Source organism: Phaenicophaeus curvirostris, chromosome 27, assembly GCF_032191515.1.
Source record: "Phaenicophaeus curvirostris isolate KB17595 chromosome 27, BPBGC_Pcur_1.0, whole genome shotgun sequence".
NCBI lineage: Eukaryota > Metazoa > Chordata > Aves > Cuculiformes > Cuculidae > Phaenicophaeus > Phaenicophaeus curvirostris.
The window spans coordinates 5848256-5867881 of record NC_091418.1 but is presented as its reverse complement, the minus strand read 5'-3'; the positions used below and the strand labels follow the sequence as shown (position 1 = coordinate 5867881).

At 54.0% G+C, this 19626-nt stretch overlaps 3 protein-coding genes across 3 annotated transcripts in view; 2 read left to right on the top strand and 1 right to left on the bottom strand.

The window, feature by feature from the left end:
* The first annotated feature begins 529 nt into the window (after positions 1 to 529).
* On the top strand, positions 530 to 5979 carry LOC138731522 (caspase-3-like). Its single transcript, XM_069877489.1, has 4 exons — positions 530 to 1234; positions 1718 to 1890; positions 4178 to 4319; positions 4877 to 5979. The coding sequence occupies exons 1-4, from the start codon at positions 1033 to 1035 to the stop codon at positions 5122 to 5124; spliced, it is 765 nt and encodes a 254-aa protein (XP_069733590.1). The 5' UTR covers positions 530 to 1032; the 3' UTR covers positions 5125 to 5979.
* Positions 5980 to 11010: 5031 nt separating this feature from the next.
* On the bottom strand, positions 11011 to 17621 carry TGOLN2 (trans-golgi network protein 2). The gene is made up of 4 exons (XM_069877501.1): positions 17555 to 17621; positions 15154 to 16421; positions 13627 to 13710; positions 11011 to 12757 (listed from the first exon to the last, which is right to left on the bottom strand). Exons 1-4 carry the CDS (start codon positions 17604 to 17606, stop codon positions 12752 to 12754), a joined length of 1410 nt encoding a protein of 469 aa, XP_069733602.1. The 5' UTR covers positions 17607 to 17621; the 3' UTR covers positions 11011 to 12751.
* Positions 17622 to 18176: 555 nt separating this feature from the next.
* The window catches only part of NUDCD3 (NudC domain containing 3), a 35186-nt gene continuing 33736 nt past the window's right edge, over positions 18177 to 19626 (top strand). Inside the window, exon 1 of the mRNA XM_069877486.1 lies at positions 18177 to 18425. Within this exon, the coding sequence (XP_069733587.1) occupies positions 18234 to 18425 (192 nt within the window). The 5' untranslated portion in view covers positions 18177 to 18233. The remainder of the gene's footprint in view (positions 18426 to 19626) is intronic.

The following is a 19626-nucleotide window of genomic DNA, read 5'->3' as shown; positions in this document are numbered from 1 at the left end:
TTCCTGTAGCAATAAAGAAATCTTAGGCTTTGTGTCTGCTGGGAGAAGCTTGGGACCATGATCAAAGCCCTCTCCAAACAGGAAGGGAATCACATGAAATCAAAAATAAATCACATCATCATTGCCTTGTGATTTGTGCCTTGTGATGTGGGATCAGCAGGGCTGCGGTGAGGCGGATGAGAAGGCAGCTGTTTGGGTTGAAAGGGACCTCCAAGCCCATCCAGTCCCACCCCCTGCCACGGGCAGGGACACCTCCCTCTGGATCCAGTTGCTCCAAGCTCCATCCGTCCTGGCCTTGAACCCCTCCAGGGATGGGGCAGCCACCACTTCTCTAGGCAGCCTCTGCAAAATCCTCAAAATGAAGAATTTCTCCCTAAGATCTCATCTCAATCTCCCCTCTTTCAGCTGAAAACCATTCCCTGTCATCCTGTGCGTGCACTCCCTGATCAAGAGCTCCTCCCCAGCTTTCTTGCAGCCCCTTTCAGTGCTAGAAGCTGCTCTAAGGTCTCCCTGGAGCCTTCTGTTCTCCAGGCTGAACAACCCCAGCCCTCTTTCAGCCTGTCTTTGTAGAGGAGGTGCCAAACCAACACTGATCTGGGGTGAGAAAGGCAGGAAGGGATTACCCAATTGTTCCTGGTGCTTCCTGCAATGCAGACACCTCCATCCCCCAACCTTCCACCATCCCAGGAGAAAAAAATTCACTTTTCTTTCCTTCCTCTACCATCTCCATAAGCTCCAGGCTTGAATGGCACCAACTCAGCCCTCTCACAGCTGTTCCCAGGGCAAGCCATGCCCCTCTCCTACCCCCGTGAGTCATGCCCAGGTGCCACTGTGCTCCTCGGCAGGTGACAGGACATTGCTCCTGCCTTGCCCTTGGGAATCAGCTGTGCTGGTGCTGAGCCAGCGAAGCAGGATACGCTCACCTGAGCTTCCCAAAGGAGCTCCTTGGGGCTCACTGCCAGACAAGCTGAGCTCCGTGTCAGCACGGTGGGGGTTTGGAGACCATCTCCCTATCCAAGGAGATATCCCAGCATGTCCCAGCTGAGCCAAAACCGGGCTCTTGTCATCGTCAACACCCATTTTCACAGCAGTGATTGTGATGTGGCATTTGGGACCCGGAGAGGAGCCAAGCGAGAAGTGGAGAAGCTTTCCAACGTGCTTTCACGGCTCAATTACACGGTGAAGCTGGCGCACAACAAGACAGCCAAGGAGATAGAAGACCTCTACTGGCAAGGTACACACCCCTAAACCCTGCTCCTCACCCCTTCCCAAGCCCAGATGTTAGAATCATAGAATAGTTTGGGTTGAAAGGGACCTCCAAGCCCATCCAGTTCCACCCCCTGCCATGGGCAGGGACACCTCCGTTTGGATCCAGTCGCTCCAAGCTCCATCCATCCTGGCCTTGAACCTCTCACAGCAAAACATTTCTTCCTAAGATCTCATCTCAGTCTCCCCTTTTTCAGCTGAAAACCATTCTCCTTGTCCTGTCCATGCACTCCCTGATCCAGAGCCCAGCTATCCAGAGCCCAGCTTTCCTGGAGTCCCTTTCCGTATTGGGAGCTTCTCTAAGGTCTCCCCTTAGCCTTCTCTTCTCCAGGCTGAACAACCCCAACTTTCTCAGCCTGTCCTCGTACAGGAGATTCTCCAGCCCATTTCCCACCCTTGGCACCAGCCCAGGTCATTGCTGAACAGCATCGTTTTGGCTGTGTCCTTACAGAGTGCCGCCACGAGCACGGCAAGTACTTTGTGAGCATCATCTCCAGCCACGGAGAGGAGGGAGTCATATTCGGTTGCGACACGGAGCCGGTTCAGCTGAGCCGCCTTTTCCAGATTCTATCCTCAGGGAAGTGCCCAGTGCTCAGGAAAATCCCCAAAATCTTCTTCATCCAGGTAATGCAGGCATTGGGTGAGAACCTGACCCCTTTATTCCTAAGCTGGTGCAGCATCAGATGGGCACAAGCACGAGGTTTAACACTGCTACTGGTGTGAGTGGGTTTCATGGTGGTTTTCCTACATCCGTGTGAGAGTTCCAGCCTTCCATCGCTCCCCAGCTCCCCACCACAACCCAATCCCTCTCTTTTCATGCTTTCATTGTTGCTGAGGTTTCTTTGCTAGTTGCAAACGCTCCTCTCCCAGGTTGTCACCACCCACACACACACACGTGTCTCTTCATGAGGAAACAGCTCCAATCTCTTCCACGTGTCCCAGCCAGGAGCATTTCTCCTGGAGCTTCGCACCCTTGGGACTATAAGCTGAAAACAAAGTGTTTGCCATGAAACGTGACATTACCGGGATGAAATATTCCTCCCCGACACCACCAGGATGTAGATGAAGCCATCAAAGCTGCCTTCTAATCTGATCTCCGTGGCACTTGGGCACAGCAAACCGCTATGGTAGGGCTGGGAGAACCATACAATCCTGGAATGGGTTGGGAGGAACCTCAAAGCCCATCCAGTTCCACCCCTGCCATGGGCAGGGACACCTCCCACTGGATCAGGGGCTCCAAGCCCCATCCAACCTGGCCTTGAACACCTCCAGGGATGGGGCAGCCACCACTGCTCTGGGCAACCTGGGCCAGGGCCTCCCCACCCTCACAGCGAAACATTTCTTCCCAAGATCTCATCTCAATCTCCCCTCTTCCAGCCCAAAACCATTCCCCTTGTCCTATCCCTGCACGCCCTGATCCGAAGCCTTTCCCAGCTTTCCTGGAGCCCCTTTCCGTACTGGAAGTTGCTCTAAGGTCTCCCTGGAGCCTTCTCTTCTCTAGGTTGAACAACTCCAACTCAATTGTGAACGGATGATGGAGTAGGGAAGGCAATGAAGCCCCCAGTTAGTTCCTAATGGAAGCGTAAACGTGCCCTTGCAGAGAAGGAGCCCTGGAATTGTGCTTTAACGCAGATTGACGGGGAGGATTCAGTCACTAAACAAACAAATAACCCCACGGCTGGATGGGCAGCGGCAGACAGTGGGAGCTCTGCAAAGGTTATGCAAATAGATGTAAATCTTTCACCTCAAAGCCAGCATAAATTACTCATGGCGTTCATTTCCTGCTGGGAAAGGGCTCGGCTGCTGGTCAGGGAGTGGAGACATCTGGGGACGTCCCCTGTGTGAGACAACAACCCGGTGACTGGGCTGAGTACCTCAATCAGTGGGCAAAGTTCACAGTAACAGACACAGTTATCCATTGAGCAAACATTGCAGGGCTGAGAGCGTTCCGAGCCCGACCTGCTGCCCCTCGGCATCAACACAGCACCTGGTGGCCTCTGCCCACCTCTCCAGACTGTCCAGTGAGGGAGGACTGGAGAACAGAAGGCTCCAGGGAGACCTTAGAGCAGCTTCCAGTACAGAAAGGGGCTTCAGGAAAGCCAGAGAGGGGCTCTTGATCAGGGAGTGCACGCACAGAATGACAGGGAATGGTTTTCAGCTGAAAGAGGGGAGATTGAGATGAGATCTTAGGGAGAAATTCTTCATTTTGAGGATTTTGCAGAGGTTGCCTAGGGAAGTGGTGGCTGCCCTGTTCCTGGAGGTGTTCAAGGCCAGGATGGATGGATGGAGCTTGGAGCGACTGGATCCAGAGGGAGGTGTCCCTGCCCATGGCAGGGGGTGGGACTGGATGAGCTTGGAGGTCCCTTTCCAACCCAAACCACTCCATGATTCTAAGAAACACCAAACTATCAGGTAGGACAAAGGACCATGCACAAACTGGGCTGCCAAAGGGCTGTGTTCCAAGGGGGAATCTCTGCCACGGCTTTCCCAGTGGACTTCTGTGTTTCCAGGTGGATTTCTCAGTTCCCACATGCAGTACCGCATCTACTGGCAAGGGGAATGGTAAATATGAAGTGAAGGAGCATCAGCCTTGTGAGAAATGCATAGGGAAGACAGGAGAGAGCCCCATCTCCAGGGTCATTGTGAAGAGAGGCTTGACAAAGCTGAGCTGCAATGGATGAGAGGGGAAGAGAATGCTTGATGGATGAGATCGAAAGGGGATAAAGATGGGAGAGAAACCACGGGGTCTGTAGCACTCGAGAAATGTAAGCTGGGAGGGGCTCTGCACCGTGGGATGGGTTTTATACTTGGCTTCAGTGGGAGCCCCCAACGAGCCCAGGAGCTTTGGGCTCGCTCTGGAGACAGATGGGAGAGAGCAGAGGGAAGTTCATGACAGCTGTTCCACCCACAGGCCTGCCGGGGAAAAGAACTGGACAAGGGAGTGGTTCTGGAGTGTGACAGTGGGGAGCCCGAGCCGGAGTGTGAGCCTGAATGCCTCTTGGACTTCGTCTCCATCCCCCCACAAACCGTTGTGACATTTGCCTGCAGCCCAGGTAAGGGACAGCTCCGAGCACACTGTGTTAGAATCATAGAATAACCAGGTTGGAAGAGACCCACCGGATCATCGAGTCCAACCATTCCTATCAAACACTAAACCATTCTCCTTAGCACCTCATCCACCCGTGCCTTAAACACCTCCAGGGAAGGTGACTCAACCACCTCCCTGGGCAGCCTGTTCCAGTGCCCAATGACCCTTTCTGTGAAGAATTTTTTCCTAATGTCCAGCCTAAACCTCCCCTGGTGGAGCTTGAGGCCATTCCCTCTTGTCCTGTCCCCTGTCACTTGGGAGAAGAGCCCAGCTCCCTCCTCTCCACAACCTCCTTTCAGGGAGTTGCAGAGAGCAATGAGGTCTCCCCTCAGCCTCCTCTTCTCCAGGCTAAACACCCCCAGCTCTCTCAGACGCTCCTCATAAGGCCTGTTCTCCAGCCCCTTCACCAGCTTCGTTGCTCTTCTCTGGACTCGCTCCAGAGCCTCAACATCCTTCTTGTGGTGAGGGGCCCAGAACTGAACACAGTATTCCACACTGTTCTCCTTCCTTTGTGCTCCTCAGGCTATGTCGCCTTCCTCAACCCCTCTGGATCCATGTTCCTCCAGGCCCTGCTGAAGGTGCTGGAGGGAGAGGAACGTCACCTGGACCTCATCCGCCTCCTCACCCGCATTAATGGCAAGGTGGCCTTTCACTGCCAGGCCAGGGGCGCCTATGAGGGGTGCAAACAGATGCCCTGCTTCGTCACCAACCTGCAGCAGGAGGTCTTCCCCTTCTCAGCACCCATCACGGAGGAAGCAGACAGTGTTTGACAGCTGCTAGCTCTGCCAGAAAGCCCAGGGGGTTGAAGAACAGCATGAATCCCCTGTCATGCATGGACTAAAAAGGACCGTTTCCAAGCAAACCAACAGGAAACCCCTCTGGAATGGGGATCAACTCAACTTTGGGTGCTCCAGGAGCAGGTTGGAACAAACCAAGTGCAGCCAGGGCAGATCTTTCCCCTGTACTACCACGGGACCTTCCACAGAGCAGAAACATCCAACTGAAGCACACAACAAGGCAGCAACACCCAAATGCCCTATTGCAGCATCCCCACTCCATGGCTGCTACAGCTCCAGAGGGGAATCATAGAATCATCAAGGGTGGAAAAGTCCTCCAAACTCATCCAGTCCAACCATCAGGCCAACCCCAAAAACCTGCAAAACCAGTGCCACAACAACACGCTCTTTGAATCCCTCCAGGGATGGAGACTCCACCACTTGGAGAAGGAGGATGCCACCTTTCTCCTCCCCCTGATCTCCTCCCACGAAGAGCTCCAACCTCGCAAACACAATCTCACCAATTTTGGTTTCCTTTTAATCCAAACGAACCTGCACAGGGCAGGGACTTTCACCTTACAGAGGCAAAGCTGATGTGTTTACCTGGCTGGTGCCCAACCCCAAATGAAAACACTGCTGCAAAGATCACCACACATTCAAGCTGTTTGCTCACCAGGTACCTTAAAAATGCAAGGCTTTAAAAAGGAAATCAATAAAATACACAGTGGTTGGCAGGACTTACATGTTGGTGGTTCAAGTTGGGACCTGGTGTTGAAGTCAGGGAAAGGATTTGGGAGCATTTGCTCAAGATTGTTCTGAGTTCATGATGGGCAACTGGGTCTTTGTGAGCTTCCGTTTTATGAAGAAGGGGGAAGTCCCAGCTGGGATGTGAGTGGAGGGGATGGATGGGCTGGGACAGCTCGTGGACCTGATGTATTTGGTCAAGGTCCTCTCCTGTCGTCCTTTTGGCGCCAAGAATAAGCAAAGTCAATAAAAAAGCTGGAATGGCTCCTATGCAAACACAGGGACATCCCTGATCAGGGACTGGTCCTCATATGGGCATGCTGGCAGCCAGCATCGCCTGTTGGGAATACTGAGGCATGGAATGCAAGCACTCTCGCCCAGCTCAGGGAACCTCTCAGACCCCTGGAGATCAGTCTATCACCCATGGAGGAATATTGGCGTGTTGTGCGTGACTATTCTCACCAGTCTCAAAAGGGAAGCTTTCAGGCTGGCCTCTCTCTCAACCCCTTTATCTATTTTTACACCTCAATTTATGTATAAATCTTTGCAGTTTGATTATTCATACTCCTTCTGCACTTAAATACTGATCTACCTTTGCATGCATACACATATGTATTTGTTTAAGTATTTATCACACCTTATGAGGTTCACCAAGGGCAAAGTCCCACATCTGGGTTGGGGCAATCCCAACACGAATCCAGACTGGGCAGGGAATGGGTTGGAAGCAGCCTGGAGGAGAAGGACTTGGGGTGCTGGGGGGCGAGAAGCTCAATGGGAGGTACAATGTGAGCTCCGAGCCCAGAAACCAACCATGTCATGGGCTGCATCCAGAGCAGAGGGACCGGCAGGGCCCAGGAGGGGATTCTGCCCCTCTGCTCCGCTCTGCCAAGACCAAACCTGGAGCCCTGTGTCCAGTTCTGGAGTCCTCAGCACAGGAAGGACATGGAGCTGTTAGAGCGAGTCCAGAGGAGGCCATGGGGATGATCCAAGGGCTGGAGCACCTCCCATATGAGGACAGGATGAGGGAGTTGGGGTTGTTCAGTCTGCAGAAGGGAAGGCTCTGGGGAGCAGCTTCCTGTACGGAAAGGGCTCCAGAAAAGCTGGGAAAAGGCCTGTGGATAAGGGATTGCAAGGACAGGATGAGGGGGAACAGTTTTGAGCTGCAAGAGGGGAGATTGAGATGATACCTTAGAAAGAAATGTTCTCCTGTGAAGGTGGGGAGGCCCTGGCCCAGGTTGCCCAGAGCAGGGGTGGCTGCCCCATCCCTGGAGGGGTTCAAGGCCAGGTTGGATGGGGCTTGGAGCAACCAGATCCAGAGGGAGGTGTCCCTGCCCATGGCAGGGGGTGGAACTGGATGGGCTTTGAGGTCCCTTCCAACCCAAACATTCTATGATCTATGATCTACCTTAAATTATCAATAAACTCTTAATTGCTGCTTAATCGTAACTGTAAAATGTTTCCATCTGCAAGGAACTGGTGATCCAGAAGGAAGGAGGGGGTGAAGGGCGAGGGCCTCCCTGATGCAGGCAGTTTCACCTCACGCTCACGCATTCATCTCCTGCATCAGACCTGCACCACCTCCACCCTGAGGGCCTCTCAGATTAACTCTGGCCATATCCATATCATTCAGCGTAATCCCCAGCAATTCCGCTCTGATAAGCACAGCCCAACCCAGTTGGCAGATAATTTAGCACATTTCCCACACTCCTGGCTTGTGACTCATGATGCAGCAATCCCAAACGATCCATGCCCGGCATTCGCGGTGTCCTGGCACTCGCAATGGGACACACTACTACCTCTCTCTCTGAGACACCAACAGGGCTGTTCCTTACCCACTGCATTTGCTCTGCCTGCAGGAATAAAATCACTTTGAGACCTCTTCTGTGCTCTCAAATCATAGAATCCTGGAATGGGTTGGGTTGGAAGGGACCTTAAAGCCTACCCAGTTCCAATCCCCCTGCCATGGGCACGGACACCTCCCACTGGATCGGGGGATCCAAACCCCATCTAACTTGGCCTTGAACACCTCCAGGGATGGGGCAGCCACCACTGCTCTGGGCCATGGCCTCCCCACCTTCATCGTGAAGAAATTCCTCCTTAAACCCAATCTAATCTGCCCCTCTCCAGTTTATACCCATCGCCTCTCATCCTATCACCACAAGCCCTTGTAAACAGCCCCTCCCCAGCTTTCTTGTAGCCCCTTTCACTACTGGAAGCTGCTCTAAGGTCTCCTTGGAGCCTTCTCTTCTCCAGGCTGAACAACCCCAACTCCTCCAGCCTGTCCTCCTAGCAGAGGTGCTCTGGCCCTCCGATCATCTCTATGGCCTCCTCTGGACCCATTACAACAGTTCCATCTCCTTCTTATGTTGAGGATTCCAGAACTGGACACAGTGCTCCAGATGAGGTTCCACAAGAGAGGAACAGAGGGGCAGAATCCCCTCCCTCGCCCTGCTGGCCACGCTGCTTCTGATGCAGCCCAGGACACGGTTGGTTTCTGGGCTGTAAGTGCACATTGCTGGTTCATGTCGAGCTTCTCCCAAATCCTTCTCTTCATGGCTGCTCTCAGTCACATCATCCCCCATCCTGTATTGAAATAGGGGATTGCCCCAACCCAGGTGTAGGACCTTGCACTTACCCTTCATGGAATCATGGAGTGGCTTGGGTTGGAAGGGACCTAAAACCCAATCGAGTTCCAACCCTTCTGCCATGGGCAGGGAAATCGGGGTGGAAGCAGGCAGGGGGGTCACGTTCACAGTTACAACCTTGTGACTCCGGTTCCTTTGGGAACTCACATAGCAAAGCAGCGCTCAGACCTCCTCGCTGCAAGATCTGGACACACGCTCAATCCCATAACCCCATGTGCAGATGAAGGAGAAATTTTCATTTTAACCCCTTATTTCTGCCCTTTTTTTTCCTCCCTTGAGCTCTCAGCAACCTCATACATAGGAGAGGAAGTGGCCCTTCCTTTTTCCTAGCCCAACGTCGGCTCTCGCTGCCGGGCGGCTGGTGTCCGGCCAAGCTGGAGGAGTGTGCCAGAGGGCGCATTTTCTCCTTTTAGGGAAAAAGTAGAGGAAAGGACAAAGTTTCTGTCATTTACTGCAGGAAGCAGCAGTAGCTGCTACAGAAGTGCCCTCGCCATCTGCTGTTGGTGAGGGCACCTTCTCTAACCCTTAGAATCACAAGATCATTGTTATCATTAAGGTTGTAAAAGCCCTCTACGCTCATCCAGTTCACATACATTGTTAAGGCTGGAAAAGTCCTCTAAACTGATCCAGTCCAACCGTCAGCTTAACACCACCATGCCCGCTAAACCATGTCCTCAAGTGCCACATCCACACCACGGTGCAGCAGCACCCACACAGGGGAATAGAAGTGGCACCTCTGGGTTCTAATTTTTCCGCTCAGAGAGAGGCTGTGCCAGAATTTAGGCTGCGTCCTCCTTAGAGCCTCCCTGTGGGTGAAAGCAGAAATACAAGACAGATCCACAACCAGCAGCAGCTTAAACTCTGATCCTTACCCGGAATAACCCCACTCGCTGCCAAGACGGATCAAGAGGAACAGGCTCACCGACATGGGGTGACAGTGAAGCAGACTGGAAAGGTCTCAAATCCGCTCTTGGCTAGACCCTGTCTCAGCTCCTTCTGCCTGCAGGGTTGGCTGCTCATGAGAGGAGACCATTTGCATGCACAAATTGAGCACACTGAACTTTGAGCTTACATGTAGTTCAGAGCAGGGGTTTTTTTTTGCACAAAGAGGAAAAATATGCAGCACTGTTACCAGGTTTCAAAGAGGACCATGAAAATGCACACACAAAAAAAAAAAAAAGGCGGAAATGCCTTTTTCTTAAATCAATTTATTGATTTCAACACACAGAACAAGAAAAATAGAAAAACTTCGATCCTTCAAAGCAAACCGCATCTCACTGTGGGGGAAAACAAATCGATTCAAACTGGCAAGACAGTGGCTGGAAAGTGGGAACATTTGGCAAAACCCCTACAGACCGCTTGAAATCCGGGTTGTGTCCAAAGGGGCATTACCCACACCTCAACCCCACCGGAATGCGTTCTGTGAATTTAAATCCCAGAAACCCGAAGAATCGGGAATAATTCCTGAGATTTTGGGCAAGCTGGACAATTTGAGTGGCCGTGTCAGAACCAGGCTACCCTCAGGAGCTGCTGGGTGAGAGAAGCTCCCTGATTTAGCCCAGTGGCAGCTCTGCTTTAATCTGAATAATCCAGATAACCCAAATAATCCAATTTCTGAATTTCCAAAACCCAAATAATTCCAAATTCCAATAATAATTCCAATTTCTCTTTCACCAGAGGCATGCTGGAAACTGTGCAAAACAACAGCTCCCATTGAGATGTAATGCATAACCTCATTAACCTGACGAACAAACTCATGCTCAGCCCAATCTGACGCCCAAGGTATTTCAAGGACAATGTTCGTGCTCTTCCAAGACCTCGCTTGCTTCCAGGTGCTGCCAGTATCCAACTGCTGGAAGCGGAGCGTGATTTCCAACATAACCTGGAATGATAAGAGGACTGAAAGGCATCTGAAGAAGCTTGCAGTATCAAAAAGCAAGCAAATGGTGAAAAAAGTCCTTTATAAACTACTTTTCAACCCAAAAAAACTAGGATAAAGCAACAGAACAGTGCACATGCACTAAGAACTCAGGACTGGGTGGCTTGGGAGCTCAAGGTGTTGTTTCCTGTGTTGGAATGTGGTTGTCACTGCACTGTCATCAGCCAAGTCACCACCTCCCACCCTGTCCATAAACCAGCTGCATGACAGAGAGCCTCAGGGTCATCCTGCAGGAGCCCTGGATCAAGGAAGCCTGGCTACAGGGGCTCCCACCCTTTCCCCCATGGGTTACATTCCCAGCCTTGTTTTCCCTTCCCTTCCCTCCACTTCACACTCCCCTTTCCCAAAACAGCTCTGCAAGTACTTTTAGCATGGGAAGAGTTTACTCTGTAACCCTTGGAAGCTATTTAAAGCCCAGATGGACTTTGTTCCCCTCTTTGTGCTTGCTAACAGCCAACAAAAAGGGGGAGAAAAAGAAGATTCATCTCTTAGGAGAGAGTCAAGCCCCTTTTCTCCTCTTCCATGGGGAATAAGCCACTAAGAATAACAAAATATTGCTGTAGCTTTTATGTCTGGAGAAGAAAACATCTCTGCCCTGGTCAAACATGACTGTCTTTAGCAACCACAGGACAGGTTACCAGTTGCTCATGACCTTGGGAAGGCTGGAAAAAGGCCGGCCTCATCCCAGCATTCGTTTTCGCAAAGTCCACCCAACTGGGATTCCTCCCGTGCATTCAGTTGGGAAGCACTCTGAGAGGGAGACTCCAGCACGAGCTTTGGTTGCAGGTGGGGACCCGTCCGAAGGGCTCACAATGCCAGTTTTCTTCTGTCCATAATGGAATAATTAAAAGCAGGAGAAGACAGGCACTTTGTGCCCCAACCAGACACCTCTGGCATAGAACTACAAAACCAACCACTACCGCACAGTTTTAACTCAAGGATCAACACAATTTGCAGCCTTAAACACAACCCCTAGGTCCCAGGTCCTGGTGTGAGCACTCTGCAGTAATTTCCAAGCAAGCAGCTCCATGACAAGCAGCTGGCAACACATACATTCAGCCGCAAAGAACTCCTCAAAACCAGGGGAGCTGTGGAAGAGTGGGAAGCAGTTGTGCTGGTTGTGCGGTGAGCCTTTTCGCACATCAGTCACTGATAAGACATCTTGCAGTGAGTCACACACAGAGAAGCTGGTGCCCGCGCTGTGGGCTCCAATGGTTTTCCAAGGCTTGTGCAACCCCAGGGATGAGGAGCCGCCACGCCGCTCAACTGCTTCCTGAAGCCAAGGGCTACATCACAGTGAGCTCCATGACTAGTGGAAGCTCACTCTGGGCACCAGGGCCCACATTTTTCAGGAAGATCACAAATTTCACCCATCCCATCATCACCTCATCATCATCAATGCTTCAGGATCACTGTATGCTTTGCATCTCCACCCAATTCCATTCCATAAGGGGCAGGGAAGAGATCTTCCAAGGCACAGTCTGCTACAGCCACACAGCAGCAATTTGGCATGGAGCTTTACTCTGCCCTTCACAGCTTCAACCACAACGGTTGCCTTCAGTGCAAACATCAGAATGCCAGGGACTGGGAGGGAAAACACCTGTGTGGAGCAGGGAAAGCAAGGGAAAAGGAGCAGGGGAGGCAAGTGAGGAAGGGAAAGCTATAACCCAAGTGCGAAGGAAAGCCACAATGTTCCCAAAGATGTGCTGGAAGTCAGAACCAGGATGTTAAACTCTAACATAGCACAGAGAGAAAAGAATCAAACTGGGGTCCTTGGCAGATCAGTTCCAAATGGTCATGCTCCTAATTGAGCATCCAAACATCAGGGACAAGAGAAGAGGAGGAGGAGGAGGTTGGTGTCTCAAGCAAGATTGTGCTGGATACAAAGGCAGCTCCGTGACTCTGCACGGGAAGAGTGAGGCGGCTCATTTCACAGGCGGATATATAAGTTTCTCCCCTCAGGAAGAGATGTCAGTACAGTAGATGGCAAATTCCATTTCATTTGGACACCAAAGTGCTGGAGATTGGCTTTTCCTGGGTCACAGGCGACAGCTGGGCACCCAAATGGCAAACAAATCACTCTTCAGGCAGCGGAAAAAGGGGAAACATTTTGCAGAAGCGAGAAGCTCAACGTTACTGAGGTGCAGGTGCAAAACAAAAAGCATTTCCCCTTCCTCCTGCTGCTTGAAACCCGAACACAGCAGCACAGCTGCAACCCAGTCAGGGGGTGGCCTGGTGTTCATGCATGTTCATCGCCAGCCAGCATTATCCCATTGAATATCCAAGGAAGAATCTAGATCTGGAAAGGGAAAAAGAAAGGTTTAAACAACCTGAAAGCTCAGCATTGCTTTTCTACTTGCAGAGCCTCAGGGTCTGAGCCAGCTGAGCATCTCTAAGGAGCTTTCAACTGAGCTCTTTCCTGCTGCCTGCCTGCTCTGCTGTGCCTCAGGGAAAAGTCTGGGAATTCCTGGCAAGGGAAAGGCATTCCTGGAATATTGGCAAGGCTAGACAGGGAGGCATGAGTGGACAAATCATCTCGGTGGCACTTGGATGGCTTCCTAAGCAAGGCACAGCTGCCATTCGGGAAGGGAGAGAACTGAGCTCCCGCTGCCAACAGTGCCTGGGGCCTTGGCAGAGAGGAAACAATCAGAGCACCTTTGGTTTTACAGGCAAAGTCCCTGCCAGCACTGGAAACTGCTGTCGCCATGGTCCCTAGAACACTGACACTTTCAGCTTTTTATTCGCTTCCCTTGTCTCCTCCTCTTCCAAGCGCAGAAAATAATCACAGGCACTTCTGACTTCACAGACAACAGGTGAAAAACATTTCCCGAGGAAGAAGGAAGGGAATTCTCCCCAGACCCCACCCTTCTCCCACTACAAAGTTCTTTGAGCCATTTAGGTCACTGGCAAATTATTCCTCAGCTCAGGATTCCCACACTTCTGCCCTGTGTGAGCTCTGCCACCATTTCCCAGAGTTATCACTTCTGTTTTTCTACAAACCCCTGCTTTTAGGCTAATTTTTTGCTAATGAAATCCGCTTTCCAGCACCAGCCAAGCAAGGGCATCGCAGCCATTTCGAACGTGAAACACATCACGTTTGCACAACATGCCAGGCACTGCAGCACCTTCTCCCAGCCCAACACAGCACCCATTCCAGGTGGATTTTACCTTTTGATCCAGTCTCTGGTAATCGCCAAATTTGGGCCGTCGACCACTTTTCGATCTCCTTCCTTCCAGAACAAAAGCGATGATCTGTGGCAAGAGACATGGGAACGAGGTGAGCGGGGCAGCAGTGCTCAGAGAAGCTTTGTCCCACCCAGGCGCTTTCTAATAGCCACAGCCCAGCTTCACTCACTGCTTTCTGTGACAACTTTTCACTTGAAAAAGCACTTGAAACAAATAAATGCCAATATTTCAGCCTGGCTCAGATGATAACAAGGCATGCCTGACATGTGGAACATACTGTTTTCTTTTTCCTACCTCAAAAAGAGTTTTTCAGGAGGGAAACGAAGCTGAGAAAACTTACTTGCAGCCAGAAAAAAACAGGTTAACCTCACAGATCTCCTCCTTATCATCTCTCTCAGGTGATAAATAATCCCTAGAGCCAAAGCCCATGGAGATCCAAACTCTTCCCTAGTGACAACACCCCTTCTGCTTCTAACACCTCCCAAAGCTGTTAACTGTGGTGCCAACATGAGCCAAACCCATGCCCTGCAGTGAGAAATGAAACTCAAGGCAAGGAGAAAGGTCTTCAACCCAAGCTGCTGTGGTAACCGGCGAGAGGGAAGGAAGATCTGAAACCACAGGGGAGACACTAAGCTGGATGGAAGCGTGGATCTGCTGGAGGGTCGGGAGGCTCCAAAGGGATCTGAACAGGCTGGACCCATGGGCTGAGACCAATGGCATGAGGTTTAACAGGGCCAAATGGCGGGTCCTGCACTTGGGGCACAACAACCCTGAGCAGCTCCAGACTAGGAGAAGTCTGGCTGCAAAGCTGCCTGGAGGAGAAGGACCTGGGGATGTTGGTTGAACAGGAGCCAGCAGGGGCCCAGGTGGCCAAGAAGGCCAATGGCATCTTGGCTTGGATCAGAAACGGCGTGGCCAGCAGGGCCAGGAAGGTTCTTCTCCCTCTGGACACAGCACTGGTGAGACCGCTCCTCGAATCCTGGGGTCAGTTCTGGCCCCTCACCACAAGAAGGATGTTGAGGCTCTGGAGCGAGTCCAGAGAAGAGCAACGAAGCTGGGGAGGGGGCTGGAGAACAAGGATTACGAGGAGCGTCTGAGAGAGCTGGGGGTGTTTAGCCTGGAGAAGAGAAGGCTGAGGGGAGACCTCATTGCTCTCTGCAACTCCCTGAAAGGAGGTTGTGGAGAGGAGGGAGCTGGGCTCTTCTCCCAAGGGACAGGGGACAGGACGAGAGGGAATGGCCTCAAGCACCACCAGGGGAGGGTCAGGCTGGACATCAGGAAAAATTTTTTTATGGAAAGGGTCACTGTGCACTGGCAGAGGCTGCCCAGGGAGGGGGTTGATTCACCTTCCCTGGAGGTGTTTAAAGGACGGGTGGATGAGGTGCTGAGGGACATGGGTTAGTGATTGATGGGAATGGTTGGACTCGATGATCCGCTGGGTCTTTTCCAACATAGTGACTCTGTGATTCTGTGATTTGGAAAGCAAGGATAAGGAACACAGCCACTCACCTTCCGCTTGTTGTGGTAGGCAACGTACAAGGCAGCGACGACAATAGCTGTGGTCACCAGGTAGGCGAAGAAGTGGCTGCTCTCTGAGCGGTCCCTGGGCAGAGAAGGAATGCTCTTCTCTCTCTCATTAAAGGAGGAGGCATCACTGCTGCTTTTGGCTTCATCCTGTTCCTCTTTGGGGCTTTCTTCATCCTCTGAAAAGCCATCACCCTCATCAGTGGCAGAAGTTGCTTGTGGCAAAACATTCTTCTCTTTCGATGAGGTCATTTGATTGCCCTGGTTGGTGGCCTGGTTCTCCATGTTATTGCCCTGGTTTGTGTTGTCGTTCCCAGTGTTGCTTTCCTGCTTCTTGCTGCTGTCCCCACTGTTGCTTTCCTGGTTCTGGTCCCCGTTCCTAGTGTTGCTTTCCTGACTATTGCCCGGGTTTGCAGTGTTCTTGCCCTCATCATTGCCCTGGTCCTGGTTGTTGGTCTTGCTGCTGCCGTTGTTATCATCCTGGCCCTGGTTGTTGTTCTTGCCGCTGCCGTTGTTATCACCCTGGCCCTGATTGCTGTTGCTGGCACCTCCGCTGTTGCCCTGGCCCTGCTCATTGTTCTTGCCGCCATCTCCATTATTGCCCTGGTTTGTGTTGTCGCTCCCATGGTCATTGCTATTCTGGTTGTTCTCCTCCTTCTCCTTGTCACCACCACCCTGGCTCTGCTCGCCAGTGCCCACGTTCTGGTCCTTGTTCTCAGTGTCATTCTTGTCATTGCTGTCCTTAGTGTCCTTGTTCCCTTCGCTGCTGCCATTCTGGATGTTGTCCTTCTCACTGCCACTCTGCTTGCTAGGGTCTGTGTTCTCGTTGCCACCGTGCTGGCTAGTGGCGCCAGTGCCCAAGCTATTGGTGCTGCTGCTCTGACTGTCGACCTGGTTATCAGCACCGTTGCCATGTTCAGTGGTCTGCTGACCTGTGCCGCTGGCCTGGCCATTGCCGCCCTGGCCGTTGGTGTGCTGCTCCCCTTGGGTGCTGGAGCCAGATGCATTGATTTCCTTCTGATTCTTCTCCTTCTCTTCCTTTTCTTTCTGATCCTCATTCCTCCCCATCACCGTTGTGTCACTAGTGCCCGGTTTGGGGTCGGTCTCCGAGTCAGTGAGCTGCTTGTCCTCAACCCTGGATGTCTCCGTGTGCTCCTTCTCCGGGCTTTCCAGCGTGTTGCCGGGCTGCATGGACATCCCTTGGCCTGCTGAAGCTTTGCTGGGCTTCGGCTGCTCCGGGACCTGCTCCTCAGCTGCAAGCAAACACAGGGAGTTCTCACTCCTCCAGGTTCAAAAGCAGAAGATGGGGACACACACACAGGGGAACAAACCCAGCTCAGGGACCGCCCCCAAGAAGCTCCCACCGCACACAGGAGTGGCCCCATGGCAGAAGAGCCACCATCAGATGCACCCCAGCCCAGAAGAATGCATTGCCCTGGCCTCGTGGCCACCCCTGACACCCCACAACCCCACTACCTCCCCAGTACCCCTGTTATCCCTCTCCCTCTCCCCCCCAGCATTCCAGTCCTAAGCATCGCTGCCCCCCAGTGCTTTCATCCCACTCCCCCTCCTGTCCTGACCCCACGCCCCATTGCTCCTCAGCACCCTGCCGCTCCCCAGCACCACCACTCCATGCCCCACTCCCCTTCATGTCCCAATCCTGTGTCCTATTGCCCCCCAGCATCCCTGCCCCGTGTCACACTCCCCCTCACACCCCAACCCCTCTACCCACCCCAGCATCCTCACCCCACTCCCCATCACACCCCAACCCCACTGCCCACAATGACTCCCCAACACCACCTGCCCCAGCACCTCCCAAATCCACCCTATTGCCCCTGCCCTGCTCCCCCCCACACCCTGACCCCTTGCCCCACTGCCCCCCAAACACCCCTGCCCTGCAGCCCCCACTCCCCCACACACCTCGACCTCCCTGCCCACACCAGCGCCCCCACCTTGCTGCCCCTGCTCCTCCCCACACCTCACTGCCCCCCACGCCTCCACCCCAATCCCCTTCACACCCCAACCCCACTGCCCCTCCCAGCACCCCATACGCACCCCCAACACCCCCCCACCGGCCCTGCTGCCCTCTCTTCCCCGCACACCACACCCCTCTGCCCCCAAGTGCCCCCGCCCAGCTCCTCCTCACTCCCTAACCCCTCTCCCCACCGCCCCCAGCGCCACCACCCCATGCCCCACTCTCCCTCACGCCTTGATCCCATTGCCTCCTCAGCACCCCCGCCCCCTCCCCCTCACAGCCCGACCCCCCTCCCCCTCACAGCCCGACCCCCCTCCCCCTCACAGCCCGACCCCTCTCCCCTTCACACCCCCGCCCCTCTCACCCTCACGCCCCAACCTCGCGCCCCCACAGCCCCCCACAGCCCCTCACCGCGGACGGTGCCCAGGGCGTAAAGAGCCACGAGCAGCAGGAGCGGCGACATGGCGACCCCGGAGAGAGAGAGGAGAGAGAGCAGCGACAACCCCAAGCCGCCAACCTCCGGCACCGCCAGCAACTGAACAATCCACTTCCGGCCGGCGCCGGCGGCGACTTCCGGCGGGAAATCTCGCGAGATCGGGACGCGCGAGAGAGAACCCAGGGTCCCATGAGGAGCCTGGGGGTCCCATGGCTGCTGTTGGGGGTCTGGGGGTCCCATGAGGAGCCTGGGGGTCCCATGGCTTCTGTTGGGGGTCTGGGGGTCCCATGAGGAGCCTGGGGGTCCCATGGCTGCTGTTGGGGGTCTGGGGGTCCCATGAGGAGCCTGGGGGTCCCATAGGTGTTGTTGGGGTTCTGGGGGTCCCATGAGGAGTCTGGGGGTCCCATGGCTGCTGTTGGGGTTCTGGGGGTCCCATGAGGAGCCTGGGGGTCCCATGGGTGCTGTTGGGGGTCTGAGGGTCCCATTGGGTGCCATTGGGGAGGGGCTGGGGCCTCCTGGGACACCTTCAGAAACCCCATGTGCCCGGAACCTTTCTGCGCGGTGCGCGTTTCCGGTCACGCTTGAGTGAGTGCCGGTACCGGAAGCCGTGCCGCGGGGTGACCGGAAGCTGCGCCGGTCGGTGGCGGAGGCGCCATGGAGGCCGCGCTGACCGATCTGTACGACCCGGCGCTGCTGGGTATCCTGCAGCACGTAGGGAACGTGGAGCAGTTCCTGCGCGTTCTCTTCGGTTTCCTCTACCGCAAAACTGACTTCTACCGCCTGCTGCTCCACCCCGGGGATCGCCTCGGCTTCCCGCCCGGCGCCGCGCGCGCCATGGCCCTGCAGGTACCGGGACCTAACGGTGGGATGCGGGAGAACGGGGGTCCCAGTAGGCGGTACGTGACGGACATTGAGCCAGCAGTGGCCCAGGTGGCCAAGAAGGCCACTGGCATCTTGGCTTGGATCAGAAACGCGTGACCAGCAGGTCCAGGGTGGTTCTTCTCCCTCTGGACTCGGCCCTGGTGAGACTGCTCCTCGAATCCTGGGTTTAGTTCTGGCCCCTCACCACAAGAAGCATGTTGAGGCTCTGGAGCGAGTCCAGAGAAGAGCAACGAAGCTGGTGAGGGGGTTGGAGAACAAGGATTGCGAGGAGCGTCTGAGAGAGCTGGGGGTGTTTAGCCTGGAGAAGAGGAGGCTGAGGGGAGACCTCATTGCTCTCTGCAACTCCCTGAAAGGAGGTTGTGGAGAGGAGGCAGCTGGGCTCTTCTTCCAAGGGACAGGACGAGAGGGAATGGCCTCAAGCTCCACCAGGGGAGGTTCAGGCTGGACATCAGTAAAAGTATTTCACGAAAAGGGTCACTGTGCACTGGCAGAGGCTGCCCAGGGAGGTGATTGATTCGTCTTCCCTGGAGATGTTTAAAGGGCAGGTGGATGAGGTGCTGTGGTTTAGTGATTGATAGGAATAATCTGATGGATCCTTTCCAACCTGATGATTCTATGGTACTGGATCTTGATGAGGGTAGCGAGGTCCTAACAGTGGTGAGAGTTGGGGCCCCACAGGGCGGTACTGGACACCAGAGACAGGACTGTCTTCATAACGGTAGGGAGAGTGGGGATTCCACTGGGCGGTACCAGACCTCGGTGAGGGGAGCAGGTTCCTAATTGCAGGGCAAGCAGGGGCCCCATCGAGTGATACTGGACCCCAGCGAGAAAAGCTGGTCCCTAGCAATGGGGAGGGAGGGGATTCCACTCTGTGGTACCGGATCCTGATGAGGGGAGCACGTTCCTGACAGCGAGGGAGCGGAGAGAGCAGGGGTCCTGGTAGGTGCTACCAGACCCTGGTGAAGGGAGCAGTAGACATTCCCGGACCCCGGAGAGGGGAGCAGGTTCCTAACAGCAGGGAGAGCGGCTTTGGCTCTGGCGAGGGGAGCAGGGTCCTAAGAGTGGGGATGAGAGAGAGTGAGGGTCCCAGTGGCTGGTACTGGACCCTGGTGAAGAAAGCGGGTTCCTAATGGTGCAGAGAGTGGGGATTCCACTGGGTATATTG

What these genes read in the sequence shown, in the direction of transcription:
- TGOLN2 (XM_069877501.1), bottom strand. Translation starts at nt 17,606, where the DNA reads ATGTCGCCGCTCCTGCTGCTCGTGGCTCTTTACGCCCTGGGCACCGTC. An exon ending in CGCCCTGGGCACCGTCCGCG is followed by an intron (nt 16,422 to 17,554) that starts GTGAGGGGCTGT and finishes GTTTGCTTGCAG; the next exon opens with CTGAGGAGCAGGTCCCGGAG. An exon ending in CCTACCACAACAAGCGGAAG is followed by an intron (nt 13,711 to 15,153) that starts GTGAGTGGCTGT and finishes CTCTTGCCACAG; the next exon opens with ATCATCGCTTTTGTTCTGGA.
- LOC138731522 (XM_069877489.1), top strand. Translation starts at nt 1,033, where the DNA reads ATGTCCCAGCTGAGCCAAAACCGGGCTCTTGTCATCGTCAACACCCAT. An exon ending in AGAAGACCTCTACTGGCAAG is followed by an intron (nt 1,235 to 1,717) that starts GTACACACCCCT and finishes GTGTCCTTACAG; the next exon opens with AGTGCCGCCACGAGCACGGC. An exon ending in GACATTTGCCTGCAGCCCAG is followed by an intron (nt 4,320 to 4,876) that starts GTAAGGGACAGC and finishes TGTGCTCCTCAG; the next exon opens with GCTATGTCGCCTTCCTCAAC.